Below are 19,738 nucleotides of genomic sequence, written 5' to 3'. Positions count from 1 at the left end.
TTGCATGAAAAACAGTCAAGATGTGCTTAACAAGTATGGGAACATCTCATTGTCGAATGAAAACCATTTCCAGAGTCTAGTTAAAAGACATTTTGAAAGTGAAAAGAATATCAAGTGTGCCAAATTCTGTGTAAACACACTTAAAAGCGGGCTTTTTAAAAGAGCCTAAAACACAAACAATGATGCTTCATTTACTCTTTTATGGTTTAGCTCACAGAACTGAAGTGTGATTCTGAAACAAAGCTCTGTTTTAGGAATGTTTACTTTTATTTGAAAGCATTTATCTTCTGTAATGACAGGCGCATATTGCACACTAGATATTCATTCTCTGAAATCACCTTCCATTAGACATTCAAGGCAACAACTGTCAAAGCAAACCCATGTGTGTTGATCACATCCTGACTGATTTCCGTGCACTGGTAATGTTCTTAGAGCATTCCAGTCGATTATTTCATTATAATGGAGTTCATACAACCAGCTATGTATATGTACAGTAAGTTCTAGCAGAAAGCGCTGTAGGCCATTAGCGAGGCGAAAGGAGACCCCCTGGTTTATTTCCCCGTTCAGACCGCGGCTTTCTCCTTGCTCCCGCGAGCGGTGATTTATCCTTCGGCTGTCGCTCCCCGTCCTGCTGTCCTCAGCACAATCGCTGCACTCCGGCTCTCTGTCAGCACACCTTTTGCCAGACCGCTTGATGAAAAGATCCAAGTCCAAGCGCTGTCCTGCTGGACGGAGGTGAGGTGCGGGGGGATGGAGGCAGTCCAGCGCTCTTCACGCAGCTGTTCTCCGCCCCTGTAACCGTTGTTTAGGGATGAGCTCCGTCATCCAAGGCCGTTTTATTTCCCGTCGCGTGAAAAATATAAAAGCAGGATTTTGGGGCCTCTCGTGTTTATTCGGCAGAGCGGCAGCGGGGCGAGAGCCGGTGATTAAACACATCAGCTTCTCAGATTGCAGCGGCACAATCCACTCAACGCAGGCTAATGGCACGAGGCGAGCGCCGGAGTCCCGTCGCAGGTTCGTGTAAATCGCGGAAAATCCCTGGTGATGCCTGAAAGCATTAGCGAGACACCGGAGGCATCCGTCGCAGCCACAGTCAGGCGGATTTTGATTTTTGAGCAGGTGTTACGACGATGCGTTCGCTGAGACTCTCACACTTACTGTGGACAGCCACAAGGAGAATTTTTTTTTTTTTTTTAAGGAAGGTTTTTGACACAAATCAAATTTTAAACAATGTCAAATATTGTTGTGATTGTTTGTGTGTTTTTTTTTAATGGGTTTGAAAAGGTGCGGCAGACACAAAAAAGTGGGAATTTATATGTTTTACCAAGATAAATAAATGAATAAACTCTTGCACTTGGCTTGGATGTGTGTATCTTGCTGAAACAGCCGGTTTTGTCCCGGAGGAAACAAGGAAACAGTGCACGTGTAGAAGGCAACAGGTGGGTCTTTGGTGACTGTATCGTTACTCAAACAGAATTGTGTGTGTGTGTGTGTGTGTTTCTGTGAACGTTAACTGAGGCAGGGGACTGTCCGATGCAGACTGTTTGACATTTAATGTCTTTTTGGTCAAATCTTCATTCAGAAATGTCCATGTTTAACTTGCAGCGCAGTTACATTTCTTATAACAACATTAATTGTCTATGCTACTCGCTGTATCTCCCTGGAAAAACACCTGTATAAAGCTGCTACGGAGTTGCTGGCCAAAAAAAAAAAAAAAAAGAGCTGCCGTGTCTCCCTTAAACCTCTTTTGGTGTCCCCACAGTGACCATAAGGAATAAAGTTCAAACGCGGGATTGTCACATAATTCACGGATAGGTGCTTTAATATACATCCTTTCGAGGACACCGCTCAAAGGGCCCAGAATGAAAATTAGACAGCATGAAGAGTCAAAGGATCCTCATTTATGTGACTCCCATATAGATTCCCCACTCCACCAAGTGGCTCTCCCAAGCTTGCCAGTGAACTACCGTGGCCTTCTCACACAAACTAACTGTGAGCAAGACTCTTGTTCTATGTATTTTCTTATATGTAGATATAAATAAGAACAGTTATATGGGTAGGAAAACCAAATTACTTTCATTGTACCGTGAGTATACACTTTTACTAATATATTTACGTGTTCTTTCATGTTAAACCTTTCCTTTTTATTTCTGCTTTGTTGTTACCAAAATAAAGTCATTCATTCATTCATTCAGTATATTAAGCTTATAAATATGAAAGTCCTAGATCAGGCCAAAGTTTATACATTGGAACTGTAAGCTGTGCACGCTTGATATATTTCTTGACACCCTGCGTTTACTGTCTGGTGGTGGTGCCGTCTCCTTCAGCGATCCTCTGGGGAACTCCAGCACTTTAGACATGGGGTCAGTCCCGTTTTCCAAAGTGACCTTTAAACTTTCATCTATTTTTTTAATTCTTTTTGAACTGGAAGACCAGTGTCGCAACTCAAGGTAATTGCGGTGCACAGATTTCATGTTTTAAGCGCCGAAACGTCTCAACTCCTGGACCTCGGCTCACATCAAAGTGCGCCCACGCTCTAATGTGAAGGAGGAAGCGTGTTACATATTCATCAGCGCAAGGTCAGAAGTTTGTGGGAGGCTACTTATTGCTGCTGCTTGCTACTTTGCACACAGGGACCCTGGCATTTGAGTTAGGGAGAAGGTTAAAGGTGTGATCGCGTCCGGCTATTAAAGCAGCGAAGTGCTTGAGCTCAGCCCATTAAGGTTGAAAACCCAACAGCCAGTCAGCGCATTAGTGTAAATCGCTAAAGAACGGCCCTTGAATCCCTCACCCAGGAATTGGCAAGTCCTCTTAATAAGCATTCTCTCTACGAACAAAAGAAGGCAGAAATATTGGTGAGGTTGATAACCAATCCAGCCACTTCTTTCTTACCTCCCGCTAGCTAATTGATGACCCAGACAGCTAAGGGAGACAGCTGCATAACTCAGCGTTAACGGAAAACACATTGAGCGGGAGAAAATCATCACTCTCCTTTTGTCTCTTCGGCCATCTTCTGCTGCCAGTGGAATTGTGTTGGGCCCGCGTGGAAGGTGCCGCAGCTCGGACGGGTGTCTGCCCGCAGCTCGTCTCATAATGCATAACAGACACGCTGGAAGAGCGGTGACCTTGTCGAAAACACGAGGCCAGGAAGCGTATGGCAACATGACAGAGGTGGAGTTTATTGTAGGCTTATTGTGGGCTCAAATGGAAGCATCTGAAAAAAAGTAGATGCACTGCTAAAATGCATAATGACAACTATGGGGAATATTGTCGTGCATATAGGAAAAAGATCCTTCCCAATTGTGACAACAAATCTGGTGTTCCACAGGGGTCAATTCTCAGCCTTTCATCATTTTGTCACATGACCTCTGCTGCAGGCAAAGATCTTTCCACTGCAGCATTTTTGTAACGTTGCAGCACAGATGTCAAACAGAAGTGATCCTATTCTATGTAATAATCTTTATATTTGTCATTTGAATCCAGTTTCTCATGACAGAAAACCGCCCTCCTCACTGATACTTTTTTGTAAGGTTTTAAGAGAGTGCTGAGGTGGATATCTTAGAAGTGGTTGAATGCTTCTTCTTCTTCTTCCAAGACAACACAGGCTCAGACTGTTCTTTGCTTTCTCTCTGTGTGTTGCAGTTTAACTTTGTCGGCAAACTCCTCGGGCCACGTGGGAACTCGTTAAAGAGGCTACAGGAGGACACTCTCACCAAGATGTCAATCCTTGGTAAAGGATCCATGCGAGACAAGGAAAAGGTAAAACCTCACTCTTTGCTTCCTGTATTGTATTGTACTGTTTGCTCTCCCTTCTCATTTCACTCCTTCGCCCACTCGTCGTTCCACCTCCCGCTGCTGCACGCCCCTCGCCAGGGTGGACGTATCTGAGATCATTACCAAGAAATCTGGTCGAGTTATTGGAAACAAGCCGGTTAGTCGTAACAACGGGCCGACAGGAGAGACAGCGGCATTATTTATACAGGCGAACAACAAGACTGGACTAAAATGGGAATAATGAGAGGCAAGTCTAGAGACGGCAGGATATTCAGATGGCAGGCAACAATAAGGCTGGAGAAATTTTTACTGTTTCCAGGCTGACAGGTGGACTAGTGTGCAGGAAGAGAAAGACAAAGCCAGAGGGAGGAAGGCAGTTGGATTCACTCATAAAAATAATTTTTGCTATAAATTATTATCTTGGTAAAACAATGCACAAAAACGGGCAACCGAAAGAAATGCCGACGCTGGTGGAAAAAGTGGAAAGCGGAGATGTTATGCGCTGGCTTTAATATTCTAAGAAGGTAGAGGCGGATGGATACTAAAGATGTGTGTGGAACAATGAGGCGATTGATGACTGTTTGTAGAATTGGTCCATGAAACAAACATAACTGCCAAATTACGCGAGTAAGAGCAGCAAAAGTGCACCGTGCACTGGATGCATCCTCCCCCATTTACTTCTCTTCATGGTGAGCCACTTCAGACGCAATTACGTACAGCTGCAATGGATGGAAACCAATTGTCCGAAAAAAAATTGCCAAATTTCCGTTGTCTTTTTTTTAATTGCTGAAAAAAAAAAAACTCAGGAAGAGATGGATAACAAGAGACGCAGAGAGAGAGAGAGAGAGAGAGAGGACAGCCGAAGAGACAATACATGAGGGAAAGCGCTACATCCTGACACCTGTCTTGTCTCACTTTGGAAAAATGTGTTCCAAATCCTGCTTCACTTGCCCAAACTGTTTGTGTAATTTGCCTCGATGGCTTCCAGAGTGGAGGCAAACCTTTCCACCGACAGTCGGCCAATCAGTTGGATGTCGGCTCTGATATGTATCTCTAATACCCCCCCTAATAAAATTTACAACACTCGCATGGGGTTTATAAAATAGTTGGCACCATGTCGGAACTTCACTCTGATTCGTAAAAGCCTTCCAATTTGTAGGGGAATTTGCAACAGCTCCGACCATGAGTGACGGCTAATTGTTGCCATTGTGTACACGAGCACAACTGTTATACCTGCGGTCGCGTGAGACGGCGAGGGACCTTTGAGAATCACATTTGCGGACTTTCAAACTTGTCTTTGCATTCTTCTCTGTTTGTTCACGTTGTTCATTAAGAGTGATACCGTTCTCAACCCGGATTGCGGATCTCCCGGAGACCGTCCAACGTCTTTCAAAGCCCCGTTGTCTCATAAACAGTGCATTTTAATCAAGTGCCCTGTCTGCACAGAAGCCACCGCCTTGCAGATACACTACATCCCCAGTGTTTCCACATGTACCTCTGTCGCCCGACAAAAGAAATCTTCTTTGCATACATCTGCGGTAATAGGACGCGGAGCTTATTAAGAGGCTCTGACTTGAAATCTCAATCACAGTCCAGCCGGAGGTCTTCTATCATCCCCGATCACGCCGGTTCATAAAGAACGGACGCAAATGGCTGCTCCAACATCAGCTATTTAGCCGCTGGATTGATTGCGGACCGGATGGTTAACGGCTAATAAATCGACTGCGCTCGGCTCGCCTCCGCCCCCCCGCCCCCCCATCCCGCGTCTCCCTTCCTCCCCCTCTGTTTGTCGGGGGCAATTTGTCTGCGGCGATCATCCCCGCCGTCATACAACACATTCTTTGTGATTGCTGCGATCAATAATCTTTGAGGGCCGAGTCCGAGCACTCGGGAGGAGAGATCCGTCACGGAGAAACGCTGACCTCGCCGGAACCCTTTCAGCTCGTCTGCGCGGAGAGACGGTCGGGGCGGTTAACGACGGACGGATTTCTGTTGCGTCGACTTCGTTTCACCTCGCAGGAGTGAGATGGAAATGTGCCTTTGTTTACGAGACCTATTGCATGATAGCACTGATGAACGCATGAACAAATAGCATTAGTGCCTCACTGGTTGTGGCTCTATTGCACCTTTGAATGTACAGCCGGTTGCTTTTTATCATATCTGACCAGTGTGCGAAACACTTAGTCAATATTTAGTGGGCCCCTGATTGTTCCACACAGAGCCGGTTGGATCCACTTGGCCAAAAAATTTGTGATTTTTTTTTTTTTCAGAATTAATATTAGACTGGATCTTAAAGGCATTTTAGTGACCATTACTGACAATTACATTTTTTTTGTGTTATGAAAACATATGAGAACCCCTTAAAATTTTATTTTGGGGGGGGACCCCTCGACTGTGTCTGACAAAAAACTTAAAAATCATATTTCAGACAGTAGTAACGTGACGGAAATATTGTTTAGCTCGTGAGAAAACCCGGTTCCATGAGATAACCGTATCAGGTTTACCGCCTTCCCTCTTGAGCTGCTGCACATGGCAGATATGTTGCGCGCGAGCTGCGATAATTGCTGCGGCACGACCTCGACGTGGCTTTGACAAGACTGCCAGCGCGGAAGACTTGAAAGGTGCAGAGTTGTCAGAGGAAGAGCGCCCGTCACTCCGCCAACCCCCCGGCCCCGAGTCCGATCGCGCCACCGCAGTTGTCCTGCCGCTGTCAGGGCAGGATGATGTAAAGGCACTGCGGCTCGGCGGCCCCTGCTCGTTAGCACCGTGATTAACTCATCCATTCTCCTCCCTGAGACCTGTGCTCCCTCTTTAATTTCCACGCTACTGCAAACAATCACGGCGCCCGTGCTTCACTTTAGTGTCTCGCGTCGGCTTTAATTTGTGAGACGCAGCAGTGGAATTCTTCGGAAGAGGTCGGCGCTTCTTCTTTTTTTTCGGAACTGATGAACTACCCAAAATTTGTTTTTACTCCTGACCCGTTTAATCGTCTCCAGTTCGCTCCCCCGGAAAGTCAGATTTGTGCAGCGGCTCGATAGTGAACAAGAGTTAATAAATGTAGGAACCTAAACAAGCAGCTTCTACCGTTACAGCGAGGTTCCTGTCTGCTCCTTCAGTTATTCTTGATCCACCACAAGCGAGGTTTAAATTCAAAACTTTTATTTCCCTTGACAACGTTTAATCAAAAGTTTCGACGCTTCCATGGTCTCCTGGACTCTTGGATGTGAAAACGCACCTAAATGGCTGCACATGCTCGCGAATAAATCCCAAGTTCATTATCGTTTGATGAACTGGAGTTGGAAGGATTTAAGGCGCATTAGCATGATATGAATCATAGGAGATACAGTTCAGGTAGGCGGTGTTCTGCAACCAGTTCCATCTTTCATTGCGCCCTTAATCTTATAGGGTCAGTAAATCAGTCTGGGGTATTGTCACACTGTAGGAATGATGGTTATTGTGCTCAGTGGGTTATTATTTTTCTGATGTCACTGTCTTATTTCTTCTCATTAGTCATTCCATTTAGACTTTGGGTGACATTCTAATCCATTTTTGTTTTATCCCTGTCAGTTCTCATGATATAGTGGCTGCATGTGTCTGCTGGCTATTTAAATCAGTCCCACAATAATATTCCTGGTGCTTTAGATTAAGTTTAATATATTGATTATTACAATTATAGGACATTTGTGCTAACAGGTCAAAACCAACAAGATTCAAAAATAGTTTATTCCCAAAGCCATAACCACCCTCAATTCAAATATGCACTGACTTTTTGGTCTAACCACCAGACCTTTCACCCATATGACAATACTGTGCATTAACTATAATAACATTATATTCTTCCACTGTACAAAATACCATTTAACTCTCTGAAAATTGCATATTCATAACATATTCCATTTTTTTCTGTAAACTGTAAATAGTCTTTAGAACCGCACAATCATTTTATTCTTGTATTATAGAATAGAATAAAATATGAGTATTCTTGTGTTCTCACACAATATTTTTCACACTGTTTAATTTTTTACACCATTTGCGCTGGTATCGGAGTTGCTTTAATCTCATTGATCTGTGTAGTGACATATAAAGGCATTCTATTCTAACAAAAGAACAGAACATAATGTTTTTAAGCAGTTGGAACGTCCATGTGATGAAATTCCACAGGAAAAAAACAAGCAATGATAATTGCAAATCACCAGCAACCATTTTCTTATGTAAGCACAAACTTCATATTGTTACAGTCAATTTTAGGGAACTTTACATTGTCAATCACACTGTGGAAAACTGAATTTTAAAGTCACAATCTTTCTTTCACTTTCCTGCTCCGTGGCAGCAGTTTTGCTCACTTTGCTTGCCGGGTCAAGGTCTGTCTTTGCGTGTTCCCTCTGGGTACTTGCAACTTCCTCCCAAAGATCCAAAGATAAAGTTAGGTCGACTGGAAACTCTTTAATTGTGCACGCATCTGAAAGTTTTAAGGTGTAGAAGTGACAGCAAGAGTGGGGGATGGACTTCCACACCATAACCCCCCCCCAACAGTAAAGGCAGTAATAAGGCAGGTTAAGCTTTGCACAGGCAGACACATAGTGAAGTTGAGAAAATAGCTGCAATTATGCCAGCTGTAATTTAGAGTCAAACAATTCCCCCCACTTTTCCATCGCCTGTCCTTCATGTAGTTCAAATAGGGCTTTTCTGATTGCAGGACCAGACCTTCTGAGAGGCGCTATTTTTTGGTGGCTTTCTTCAAGAATTATGTTTCAAGTTTCAAGTTCAGGAGCTTTTTTTGCATTTACAAGCCAGTGAGTGGGCACGAAAATGTAAGATTGGCCTTTCCAATCTGAACACATTATTAATGAACAACCAGACATGTAAAATGTTCAGGTGTAAAACACAAATGTGTGACAGAGACAGGAAAAATGAATTATATTTTGGGTAAAACTTGATAAAACGTAAAGTTTGGGGAACTTTTCGGAAAAAATAGCCGACTTACATTCATCCACCATCGACGTCACTCAGAGGCCCTCACCTGACGGTTTTAGTCCTCATTCTGGATAGCAGGAGGAAAACAAGTTCCCCAAAGTCCCCCCAAAATGATCTCAGTTTCTATTTCCTGCTTGGCGAAGACAATGAGTAAAAAAAAAAAAAGAGTTCCTAAAAAAAAAAAGGACCTCAGAGCAACGAGATAGCGAAAACCCGTTATTATCATCATCCCGGAGCCTTGTCTGCAGCGTCCCCCCTCGTGGCCTTCTGATTCCAGAGTGAACGGCTTTTTATAAGCTGATTTGCGGTGGGGGAAAAAAAAATGTAAATAGGATGAAGATGCTGCCGAAAGATATGAAATACAGACAGCTATAATCTCCCACCCTGGGCCGCTGGGTTGGAGTCTTTGCTGGAAAACGAGCCCTCCTTATCAGATCTGAGAGTGCGTCCCCGACTATGAAAACCTCTGTTACAGTTACACCATCATTTGAAAGTGGTGTGGTGCCACAAAACGCGCATGACGCCCGTCACACGGACCGTATGGATGGAAAATTGTCGTTTCGGAAAACAAATAGAGCTCTCGGCAAAGGAGACGTCCTCACGTGACACTTGATTGGACTGCCTGCTTCTTGTTTTCGCGTCGAAGCCGAGGATAATGATTTGTTTTTCCTACCCCCTACCTTTTTTCCCCTCTTTAAAAGCGCACCAGCAAAACGGATGAAAGGGAAGACGAGAGACTCAGCCGCTTCCTTTGCTCACTCCGCTCCACCCGCCCGACACCGGCAGCACCAGCAGTGCCGGCGCCTCGCGCAGAGGAACCCCGCGCTCGTAAAGGCGGCAGATTTATGGGGGGAATTAACATATCATTAACATAGCGCAGGCACTTATAAAAGAAGGTTATTTATAATTAGGTGACATCAGAGACGGGGGCTTTCCGGAGAGGGAGAAGGGGAAGAGGAAGTGGGAAAGGCCCCCGAGAAGATTTCATCTCTTATTTTTTCTTCCCTTTTTTTTGCTATTTAAATGTAAAAAACAAAAACAAAAAATGAACAAACACAAAAACTGGGAGGCCCAACCTGTTGTTTGCTTTGTGTAACGCGGCGGGAGACGTTTTGCTGTCCTATTTGAGGCCATCGGTGGCCGACCGTGGCCCACTTCTGTCGAGCCCGAGCGGCCTGGGCGACCTCGCGTTGTTTACACTTGCAGCAGGCGGAGGTGAAGAAGGGCGAGGCTCATCCGCTCTGGTTTCAGTTCAGTGTCCAGACAACCGAGCACCTGAACTAGATACTGTTGATTAATGCTGGAAACCCAAAGCCTAAAAAAAACACAGAAAAAAGACTTGATTCAAGGATTTTTCTTTGGTACAATTTAAAGTTGTCAAATTTGGCCCGATTAACCATTTTTATATTGGTAAAAGCTTGATATTATGCCCATTAAAACACTGATAAGAGTGTATATTTGCAGTACAATAAAAGTAATTTGGTTTTCCTATCCATAGAACAGTTCTTATACATATACAAGAATATACTGTACATATAGCAAGACTCGCAGTTAGCTGCCATCTTGCACATCTTGCATATTTCTAAGGAAGCCTGGTGTGGACAATCCAGGTCGCCTGACTGTGATTTTCGTATTTAGGGTGAACGCTCGTGTCCTCAAATAAACCGACAAAGAAGAAGGTTGACAAATCCAGATTTGTGTGCCGATGGCCACCGTAGTTCACTGGCAAGCTCGGGAGAAGGAGGATGAGCGAAAGAGCGCCGTAATCTAAAATGTTATTTCCTTTGTGTCGCAGTTTCTTCTCAAAATCTCCAAATATCACACACTTCACCTTGAAACAAAATAAGGGTTTGAAGCAGGATATCGGCGGCATCAGTCACAGTACGTCCGGTTTGACAAGCCAATTGACATCAGACATGGCTTCATTATTTTAGCTGTCTGTTTAGAGACAATTTGTTTCTCTTTGGACATATTTTTGCTGTAATATATCATTATATGTGGGGGGTTTTCTCCCTCACCTTGTTTTGAAACGATGATTAGCTGCAGCTGATCTCACCTCCAACACGTCTTTTAGCGTAAAAGGCAAAGTGCAAATGATGCCTTTATGAGATCACAGGATGAGTTGACACTTCATGCCACTCAGAGCAGGCTCCACTATAACCCGTTTTCACTCAGCTGAAAAAAAGCAACTCATTAACAGCTATTTGAAGTTTCCTCCTATAAAACCAGCCACAGATGTAAATAGACCACAAAACATCGTGAAGATACGTAGCTAAGTATGAATTCCACACCGCTCTGTTTTTTTTTTTTTTGATTTTGGATGACTTTGTTAAATGACTCACGTTATTTGACACGTTTGTTTTTTTTTTGTTTGTAAAAATGAACACGGTCAATGAGCTAAACAATGTCAGTGAAAATAACACGCTGCCTCGGCTTTTACATCTGCGAAATTTTCTGTTTGCCTGCCCTTGCGTGCATCCCGTGCGCTTTTCGCGCAGGTCATGAGCACCGCCCTGCAAAATTGAACCCAAGTCCCAGCGCTGGAATTACCACCTCTCAAATCTAAGCTCTTAAAAAGGAGTTTTGGTCCCAAAGTAACTGCAATTTTTTTTTTTTCTTCTTTTTTTTTGGTCTGCGGCAGTTCCAAAATAATCCGATTAGTCTAATCCTAAGAATAACAATAACACCGGTGTGGGTAATATGAATAATAAGGTGTTCTATTTTTTTAACGTGTACTTTTACTGAAGTGAAATACTTTGAAATCTCCATCGAGCTCAAGCTGCGGGTTCAAGTTTTTTTTCAATTCCTAATAAAAAATAATAATAAATCCACAATGCAATGCAGGAACACACCATAATTTAATGACATATTCAACCTGGTACTCATCGACGGATTCAACTGAAGGTCATTACTGTTTCCTGTTTTCACTCTTCGACCGAGTCGCTTGGAAGACCTTTTTGGTTTTTGGACTGCCTCTCCTCAACATTATCATATCATTCTTATCGCACTTTTCTCTGCGTCATACCCTTAAAGGCATGCCTGAATGTGTTGTGTTCGCCCAAACAACAACTTTGGAGGAGCGAGAACGCATCATGTAATGAGGACAGGCAGGTTTATGAGGACGAGGGAAAAAAAAAATATATATATATATATGTATATATATATACATATATATATATATATATTTTTTTTTCCCTCGTTTGTCGGGATTGCCAATTATACACATTTTACAAGGACCCGCGTAAGTATATAAATATGTATGTCGCCTGCAGCTGTTGTGGTAAAAAAAAAAAAAAAAAGTCTCAGCCGTGAACCAAATCCTCCGAAAATAAGATTAATGTCACGGAAGGTGACGGCGAACTTGCGCGCTCACTCTTCACTCGAACGTGTCATCGACCGCAATTTTTGTGCCCCCCCCGCCTCCTCCTCCTCCTCCTCCCCTCCAACCCAACCCCCACCAACCCCCACTGTGCTCAGGAAGAGGAGCTACGGCAGAGCGGCGAGGCCAAGTATCACCACCTGAGCGAAGACCTGCACGTCCTCATCGAGGTGTTCGCACCGCCAGCTGAGGCTTACGCCAGGATGGGTCACGCTCTGGAGGAGATCAAAAAGTTTCTCATACCGGTGCGTTACCCTTCTCCCATCCACACACACACACGCACGCACGCACGCACACACGCACACTCAGCGGCTCTGCCCGCCCACCCCCACCGCTGCTCTTTGGCCCGGGCTGACTCATTTTCAGCCTGTCCACCGTGAAGTGACGGAGCCACGGTGGAGAAACTGTTACCTGCGCTGTATTTCTGTCGCGGGGGTTGTGTTGGAGGGGAGGGGGTGAAATTGTGCACGGAAAGCCTCTGATTTCAGCGGCGTGCGATCCAGGGTGGGGGAAGTCGAGGAGGATGAAACGGGAATAGAAGAAAGCAGGAGGGAATCTCCGCGCGGGGCCCCCGAACCCTCTTTTTGGCAGCGGCGGCGCAGCTTATTTACTCTTCTTTCATTCATTATGGATGACTCTCTCTGACGCTCGGAGCTACGATGATTTACATCTCGCCGTTAATTATCAGCGCCCCCCCCCCCTTCCAATGCCCTCCCCCCTCCTTCACCCCCACACAGTCGCCACGGAGCCCGGTGGACCACAATCCTATCAATCGCTCCACGTTTAAAAGACCTATTTCCATGTTAATTATGCATTTTAATCCCCCCCCCCCCACACACACACACACACACGCCCACCCCCGTCCGAAAAATGGAAAAAAAGCATATATATTTGACAAGATAAAGAGAAACGGGGAGTCTCAGGGATTTATCAGCGGCACATCTGAAATGTTTTGGCCGCCTCAGGATTCGGCGGTCACGGCCGCATTGTAAAGTACATTAATTAGATATTCCCTGGGCTGTAGCCCTGCAGATAAAGGACGGAATTTAATACAGTGTAATTGAAAGCGAGCCCACTGCTGTCTGAATATGCGTGTGTGCGTGTGTGTGCGTGTGTGTGTGTGAACTCGGTGCTTCTCCTCCCCGTGCAGGATTACAACGACGAGATCAGGCAGGCGCAGCTGCAGGAGCTCACGTACCTGAACGGCGGCTCGGAGGACGCCAAGGTGCCGTCGGTCAGGGGGAAGTCGGCCGCCCGCGGAAGGGGGACACCTGCTCCCGGGCCTCCCAGGTAAGCCGCCTGGGTCGGAGTGCATGAGTGTGTGTGTGTGTGTGTGTGTGTGTGTGTGTGTGTACAAGCTTGCTGAGCATGTTTGAACGCTTGGTTGTTTACATAGGCCATGTTTCCACGAGCTCCCCTCAGCTCGGCTCAGCTCGATGGAAACGGTTTGTAGTCGTTTCCACTGGCGCCAGCACGGTTCCAGCAGTGAACTTTTAGGCCGCTGCCCCGTCGAGGTTCCATGCGGGCCGAGCAGGGACCAACGTGGTGATGTAAGCAAAGAGCAGGGCACTGATTGGATAAGAGTTTTGGCGAAAGAGACGAGTTGGAGTCTGCCATTTTAAAATGTGCCACGTGTAGATTTGAACATTTTCACGTATTGGAAACGTAAAGGAAAGAAGTTGAAACCGTGCCATGGGCGAACGAAGAGCTGCAGACGTTGTTGTGCTCGGTGGCCGAAGACAAAGTTGAAAGGGAGATGGAAGGAGTGACACGCAATGAAAAAGTCTTCCTGGTTTCGCCGCTTGAACCGCAGTACAGTAAAACAGGGGCTGGAGAAAAACAAAACAACAACAACAACAACAACAACAACAAAAACAGGTGTTTTATAGGTGATGGTTATAGAGTGATGGTTTCCCACCAGTGATAGAGCCCGTACAAAACATTTCAAATGGAAAGGTCCATTGATAATAAAGTGAAAACGCGACTAGTCAAAAGTTTGGACATATACTTCTGATTTAATGTTTTTTTCTTTTATTTTCATGACTATTTACATTGTAGATTGTGACTTAAGACACCAAAACTATGAATGAATACATATGGAATATGTATTCAAGAAAAAAGTGTGAAATTACCCAAACACATTTTATATTTTAAATGGTCTAGAATAGCCACCCTTCATAAAAAAAAAAATATATATATATGTATATATATATATATATATATATATATATATATATATATATATATATACATATTGAAAATAATATATTGAGGTATTTAACTTTTTTTTTCTTTTGCCACATTTAATTCACTTATTTTGGTCATATATTTGACCAAAATGTGTCATTTTGAGACTGACAACTAGATCTGACCCACGAGCAGGCACCATGTCTTAAAGGTCGTTCTGGAACTGAAATATACATCCTGTATATTTGAGTGATCTTGTATATTTTCCAAAGTGTGAACTCCGGGAAATCTCAGCAGGGGTCGACGGAGAGAAGGCTGTTCATTTCAAAACGTTGTGTTTGAAATAAGCGCAGCCTAAAACCCGGCTTTTAACGTCTGAAGTCCATCGCCGCCACTCGGCAGACTGCCTCGGGCACAACAGACGAGTTTGGAAGCCTGGAAGAGCAAATATGCTAAGCTGATAGTTGAAAGCGGCTTTCCCTTCACGGAGCGGCCGATAAAAGATGACGGAAGTTTGAAGGGACCATTTCCGAATGTTTCTGCATCTTTCTTCCTTCACGCGTCTTAGTTTCTTACCTTCCATATATCTTGATGCCTTTGCTGTGCACTGCCATTCTGCCCCATCGGGCCAAACACAGCGGTTTTATGTCTTTTCGAAGTGAATAAACGGATGACGTCTGGAGCAGTGATCTCCTGCTCGGGTTGCATTTCACATCCGAGTTTTGTGCAGTGGCGCCGCGTTTTAGCGTCCCGCTCTTCATCGGTTCTCTCTCTGGGGAGCCCATCAATGTGTCTGCAAAAAAATATTTTTGCGAGGAAGCTGTCTGTTGTTCCTTGCAACACTTGGGCCTGTCACTTTTGGGACTAAAAGTTTAAGTCACAAAAGTAACAGGTGCTTTAAGTTCTGGGTCTGAGTGTATGCGAAAGCAGGTACATAGTTCTAGTCTCACATTTCTGCTCTTAACAAAGTACCAATTTAAGTATTTACCGAGGACAATGCGTTGTTGTTGAAGCAGAAAATGTCTTGTCTACTTTTATTTATTTATCTATTTGTCATTTGTCCTTTAGCTTGGATGAAACTAAGTAAAACTTGAACTCAACTGTTCTCTCACTCAAGCTCTTATCGATCCTGCCCTCTATATCCCTGTGCAGGCCAGAAGGATTCTGGGCTCCTCTGGAATCTCTTGACGAGAGACAGAAATACTCACGGCTGAAGGACTTTTCCCCCAAAATGACTTTGCAGGGCTCCCGTCGATTCATTGGGCTTGTGAAGCTTAACATGTACCAGATCAGATTTGTAGATAACCGCAGAGATTTTGGAATCTGGTGTTTCGAGATAACTCCTCCCTCAGAGTCGGTTCAGTTTAATTTGGAGAAACAAAAATCTTTGTTGTTGCGTTTCGAAACCAAGTTTTTTTTTTTGGTTTCTTTCGTTTTCTTACTTTTTTTCCTGTTGGTGTTTTGGCTAGTTCGAAAACATCCTCTACCGCCCCCTTTTATAAGAACGTTAGATAAGGGCGATTCCCTCCCCCCCCCTCTCCGCGCCCCAGATATAAGCTGTCTGGCCATTATGCCGCACAGCTGAAAAAGGATGCATTGAAAGGAAAACGACCGACAGCGTAACCTTTGTGTTTTCCGTGGTGGCTTCAAAGCTGTAAACTGCCTGGTCTGTGTGAGGATGAAGGGAAAAAAAAAACAACTTGTTGCAACTTGTTACCAAACCTCGAGGTCAGACTCGTCTTTGATTTCGCTTGACTTTTCTTCCACCTGCAGGTTCAGCTCGGGGGGGGGGGGCGCGCGCTAATTATCGCTTGCCTTAGAGCATCACACAGATCCTGTACCTTAAGTTCCTGTGAATCTATCGACTGAAAGGTCCTAAAAGTATACCCATTTTCTGGTCCCTATTTATCATCATGGACTCCTAATCTAAAAAAAAAAGAAAAAAAAGAATTAAAAAAAAAATAATACATTGATTACCATAAAACACAAATAACTCACTGTCTGTTTACGGCCTCCTGCAAAAATGCTCTGTGTTAGCTTCTTGCTAATACTATTGCTGTGTTGTTTTTTAGGTAATTTGTTATGATTGGAAGCGGTATGAAGAAGGTACACTTAACACGACGGGCTTCTCTTCAAATCTGTATGTTTGCTCCTCACTTACTGAAGTGAGGAGCAAACAAACAAGTTCAGGACTGACTTTTCATTACTTGGGCGTTAAGTTAACAAGTTAAAGACACGTATGATTGTTTGAATACATCGGTGAAGTGAATTTTGTAAAGCGTGGAACCACTAAGGTGAATTTCCTGCTTTCTCCTTCCAACCGTTGCCGTCTCTTCAGTAGTGATGGACATATTTTCAAAATTCGATACGGTAATCAATATTTTTGGGGTCGATATTGCCATATCGATGTCAATACACTTTTTGGGGTTTATCATTTTTTTCAATTCATAAAAAGATCACAAGACACACAGGGCTGTTAATATGTTTATTACAAAAATTCAAATGACAAAATTTTACTCTGATTACTGATCAATATATCAATAAAAATATTGCTATGCACTTGAGTACTCTTCAGCATTTGAGGCAAAAATCAATTCCTCTATAAAGGCAGTGCTTTATTCCAAGACTCTAAATGTAATAAATTTAGCAGTTTACATGAAAAGACCCATCACGTAACGGACAGTGATATCATTTTTCCTCATCTGCGTTTTTTTTTTTTTTTCTTTCTTTCTTGGCCTCAGACAGGAAAGCAATTCAGCTACAAGACATGTTATGTTTTGAGTAATGGACATGACTCACTTTTTCTCGACTGGCGGAACTTGCCCTCCACCCTCGCTGTTCCTTGTCCCCACCCACGCAGGCAGTATAACCTGCCACTGAATATATAACATTCATTGCTATGGTTTCAGCCAAGGAACTGCAGATTGATGTAGAAAATCATTAGCAGGAGTGGAAGCAGACAAGGCAGCTTGACTCCGACAATAATAAATGACGCCGTCGGAGCATGAAGATGTGGAAGTAGTGGACAACTCTGGACTGTCGGTGTGATTGAATGTTTTATTGCTAATGATAATATGAATGTGGTGTGCGGAGCGGGATGCGCTGAATGTTACCTCAATGTACCGTTCTTCTTTGAAACATTTTCAATGACATTTTCTAGACTTTATCAAGTAAGGATGAAACCAAAAAGACATCATTTCTGCTTTTTAATCAAATTCTTGTTTTGCCTGTTTTTTCCTGCGCCAGGAGTCGAGGAGGAGTTCCTCCGCTGCACGCGGCCGTTCCCCGAGGAGCAGCGCCCAGAGGAGCCCCGCCCAGCCGGGCCCCCACCTCCAGAGGCAGGGGGGTGCAGAGGGCGAGAGGCGCCCCCCCAGCTGCCGGATATAGGCCAGCTCCGCCCATAGTTCAGGAAACCTACGGCGAATACGTGAGTACATCCGCTCATGCTGAGATCCCACGCACGCTTGTTTACCGCTGCTCTCACGCCGCCTGTCGTAAACACAGGCCATGCTCTCGTCAAACTCCCAATTAGAGCGGCGTCAATCTTTGCCGAGCGCCAGCAACGAAGCTACGTGTCTGAGACGGTCACAGTGTTGCCGACTCTTGAGACTCCCCTCACTCCACTCGGCCCCGCACTCGAGTTCCTGGCTTTTCCCTGATGTGAACCACAAAAACAACCAAACAAAATACTACTACCACTACTAGTACGACCACGTTACTATGTTGACAAAATAAGTTGGGATGTAAAGATGTTAGCTGCTTGACAGTTTCAACTGTGACTCTAGTCCAGTCCAGCGTCACCCGACGCGCTGTTGACGTGTCATTTAACAGCCGGCAGCGCCTCGACCACCTTGGATGGTCTCATCCCAGGTATGCGAGAGGGTGTACGCCCCCTCATCCTGGTTGATGGTGTCGCTCGCCCCCCTCCTGATCTCAACGGCCTCTTTTATCCAACGTTTAAATTTATTGGTCTTCGATGTGATGATTTGTCCTTATCCCAGCCCATGATGTGGTTATTTCTACTGCAATGATTCGTAATGGCTAGCAGTACTAGCCATGAACTAGTGAAGTAGTAGTTGTCGTAATAGTAGTATCATCATCATCATCATCATCATCATCATCAAGATACGTCGATCGGTGACATAGGCAGAAATTGTATTTCGTGTGATCCAGTCGAAAATTGGATGGGCCGTCTTTTACCATGAAAACAGCACTAAAGGAGAAACAGATGAACTGCTAAAAGTAAAAGTCTAACTTGGAACAACAGATAACACTGTCTGCACAACATATTCAGTCAACAGTAGGTCGCCAGCGCTCAGTAGAGGCCATGTCTTGAGGGCTGATGTGGCTGTAGAACTAATCCGTGGTGTGTCTTCCCTTAAGCCATTTCTTTTTTGTTGGCGCTAACCGCTATGCCAGGGCGACAGCCGCCTGGCTGAGCCAACCAGAGTCTCCTGTTATAGTTACGGTTGCCAACACAGGGTTGGATGTTAAACCTTTAAGGGAAGGGGCTTAGCAAAGGGTCGATTATGTTCCGGAGACTTCTTCCAACTCGTTTCAGGCAGTTCCGTTTTAATCAGATCGCGAACTGGTTGGCTCAGCCAGCTTAGCAAGTCAATAGTGATTCAGATTCAGATTTACTTTATTATACAACTTTGTTTGTTAAAAAAAAAAAAATATGTATGTTGCTCAAACATGGAAGGGCAGTTAAAAGTGTGCCACCCTCACTATTAACAGGCCCGATAATTCTTATTTAAGCAAAACACTTGTTGCCCGCCGGTGTCAATGCGTGCCGTACGGGTCAGTGTCATTGCCATTATGTCAGTATGGCCCGTACATGGCTTGAAAACAAACCAAAAAAAAACACCAAAAGAAATGGATGAAGAATAAAAAAGCAAGGATGAATAAACAGCGGAGAGACGCTCTGCCAGAAACATCTTCTTTTGCTTTTCTTTTTTTTATTACACTCCAAACTGAACTGACAAACTGGCCTTTACCAGTTTTAGTTTCACACACTGCTTGGTTTTAGTCCTGTTTTTGCTCTTCAATTGAAAATCTTTAACTTTGTTTTTCAAGAGTATTTTTATACAGACTAATCAAAATCACATGCGAGCCCTGAGGAAATCACTCAAAACTCGATCAACATCATTTCTCGTCTTTATTTCATTCACTGATTCTGGTTCAGCTGCCGACTGAACTGCAAAGAGACTAAACGACATGAATAACGACATAAATCTCTTAGTTGCTAACAGTAATTGTGGTTTGAGAATTGTTCATCTTTAATTATTTTTCACGCTTTCCTGTGTTTCAAGTCTGATATTGCATTGGCTCATGGAAACTAGAGTCTGTTGAAAGAATGTTTGCATCACTATTCAGGGATTGATATTCTAGATACATCACATCAGTCCTTCGTGTTGCTTTGAT

General features: G+C 44.1%; 1 protein-coding gene across 3 annotated transcripts in view; it reads left to right on the top strand.

Annotated features, from left to right (window-relative positions):
- Positions 1–19,738, top strand: part of khdrbs3 (KH domain containing, RNA binding, signal transduction associated 3) — a 101,160-nt gene that overhangs the window by 52,927 nt on the left and 28,495 nt on the right. For all 3 annotated transcript variants that reach the window (XR_012923823.1, XR_012923822.1, XM_076011860.1), the window contains exons 3-6: positions 3,643–3,759; positions 12,226–12,372; positions 13,278–13,417; positions 17,561–17,741. Coding sequence is in view for 1 of the 3 variants with exons in the window: in XM_076011860.1 (XP_075867975.1) it covers positions 3,643–3,759; positions 12,226–12,372; positions 13,278–13,417; positions 17,561–17,741 (585 nt within the window). In the remaining 2 variants the exon portion in view is untranslated. The remainder of the gene's footprint in view (positions 1–3,642; positions 3,760–12,225; positions 12,373–13,277; positions 13,418–17,560; positions 17,742–19,738) is intronic.

Source organism: Nelusetta ayraudi, unplaced genomic scaffold (assembly GCF_046127955.1).
Source record: "Nelusetta ayraudi isolate G7.1 ecotype Tasmania unplaced genomic scaffold, CSIRO-AGI_Nayr_v1 ptg000135l, whole genome shotgun sequence".
NCBI classification, from domain to species: domain Eukaryota; kingdom Metazoa; phylum Chordata; class Actinopteri; order Tetraodontiformes; family Monacanthidae; genus Nelusetta; species Nelusetta ayraudi.
Note: the sequence above shows the minus strand (reverse complement) of the source record. Positions and strands in the feature narration are given on the sequence as shown.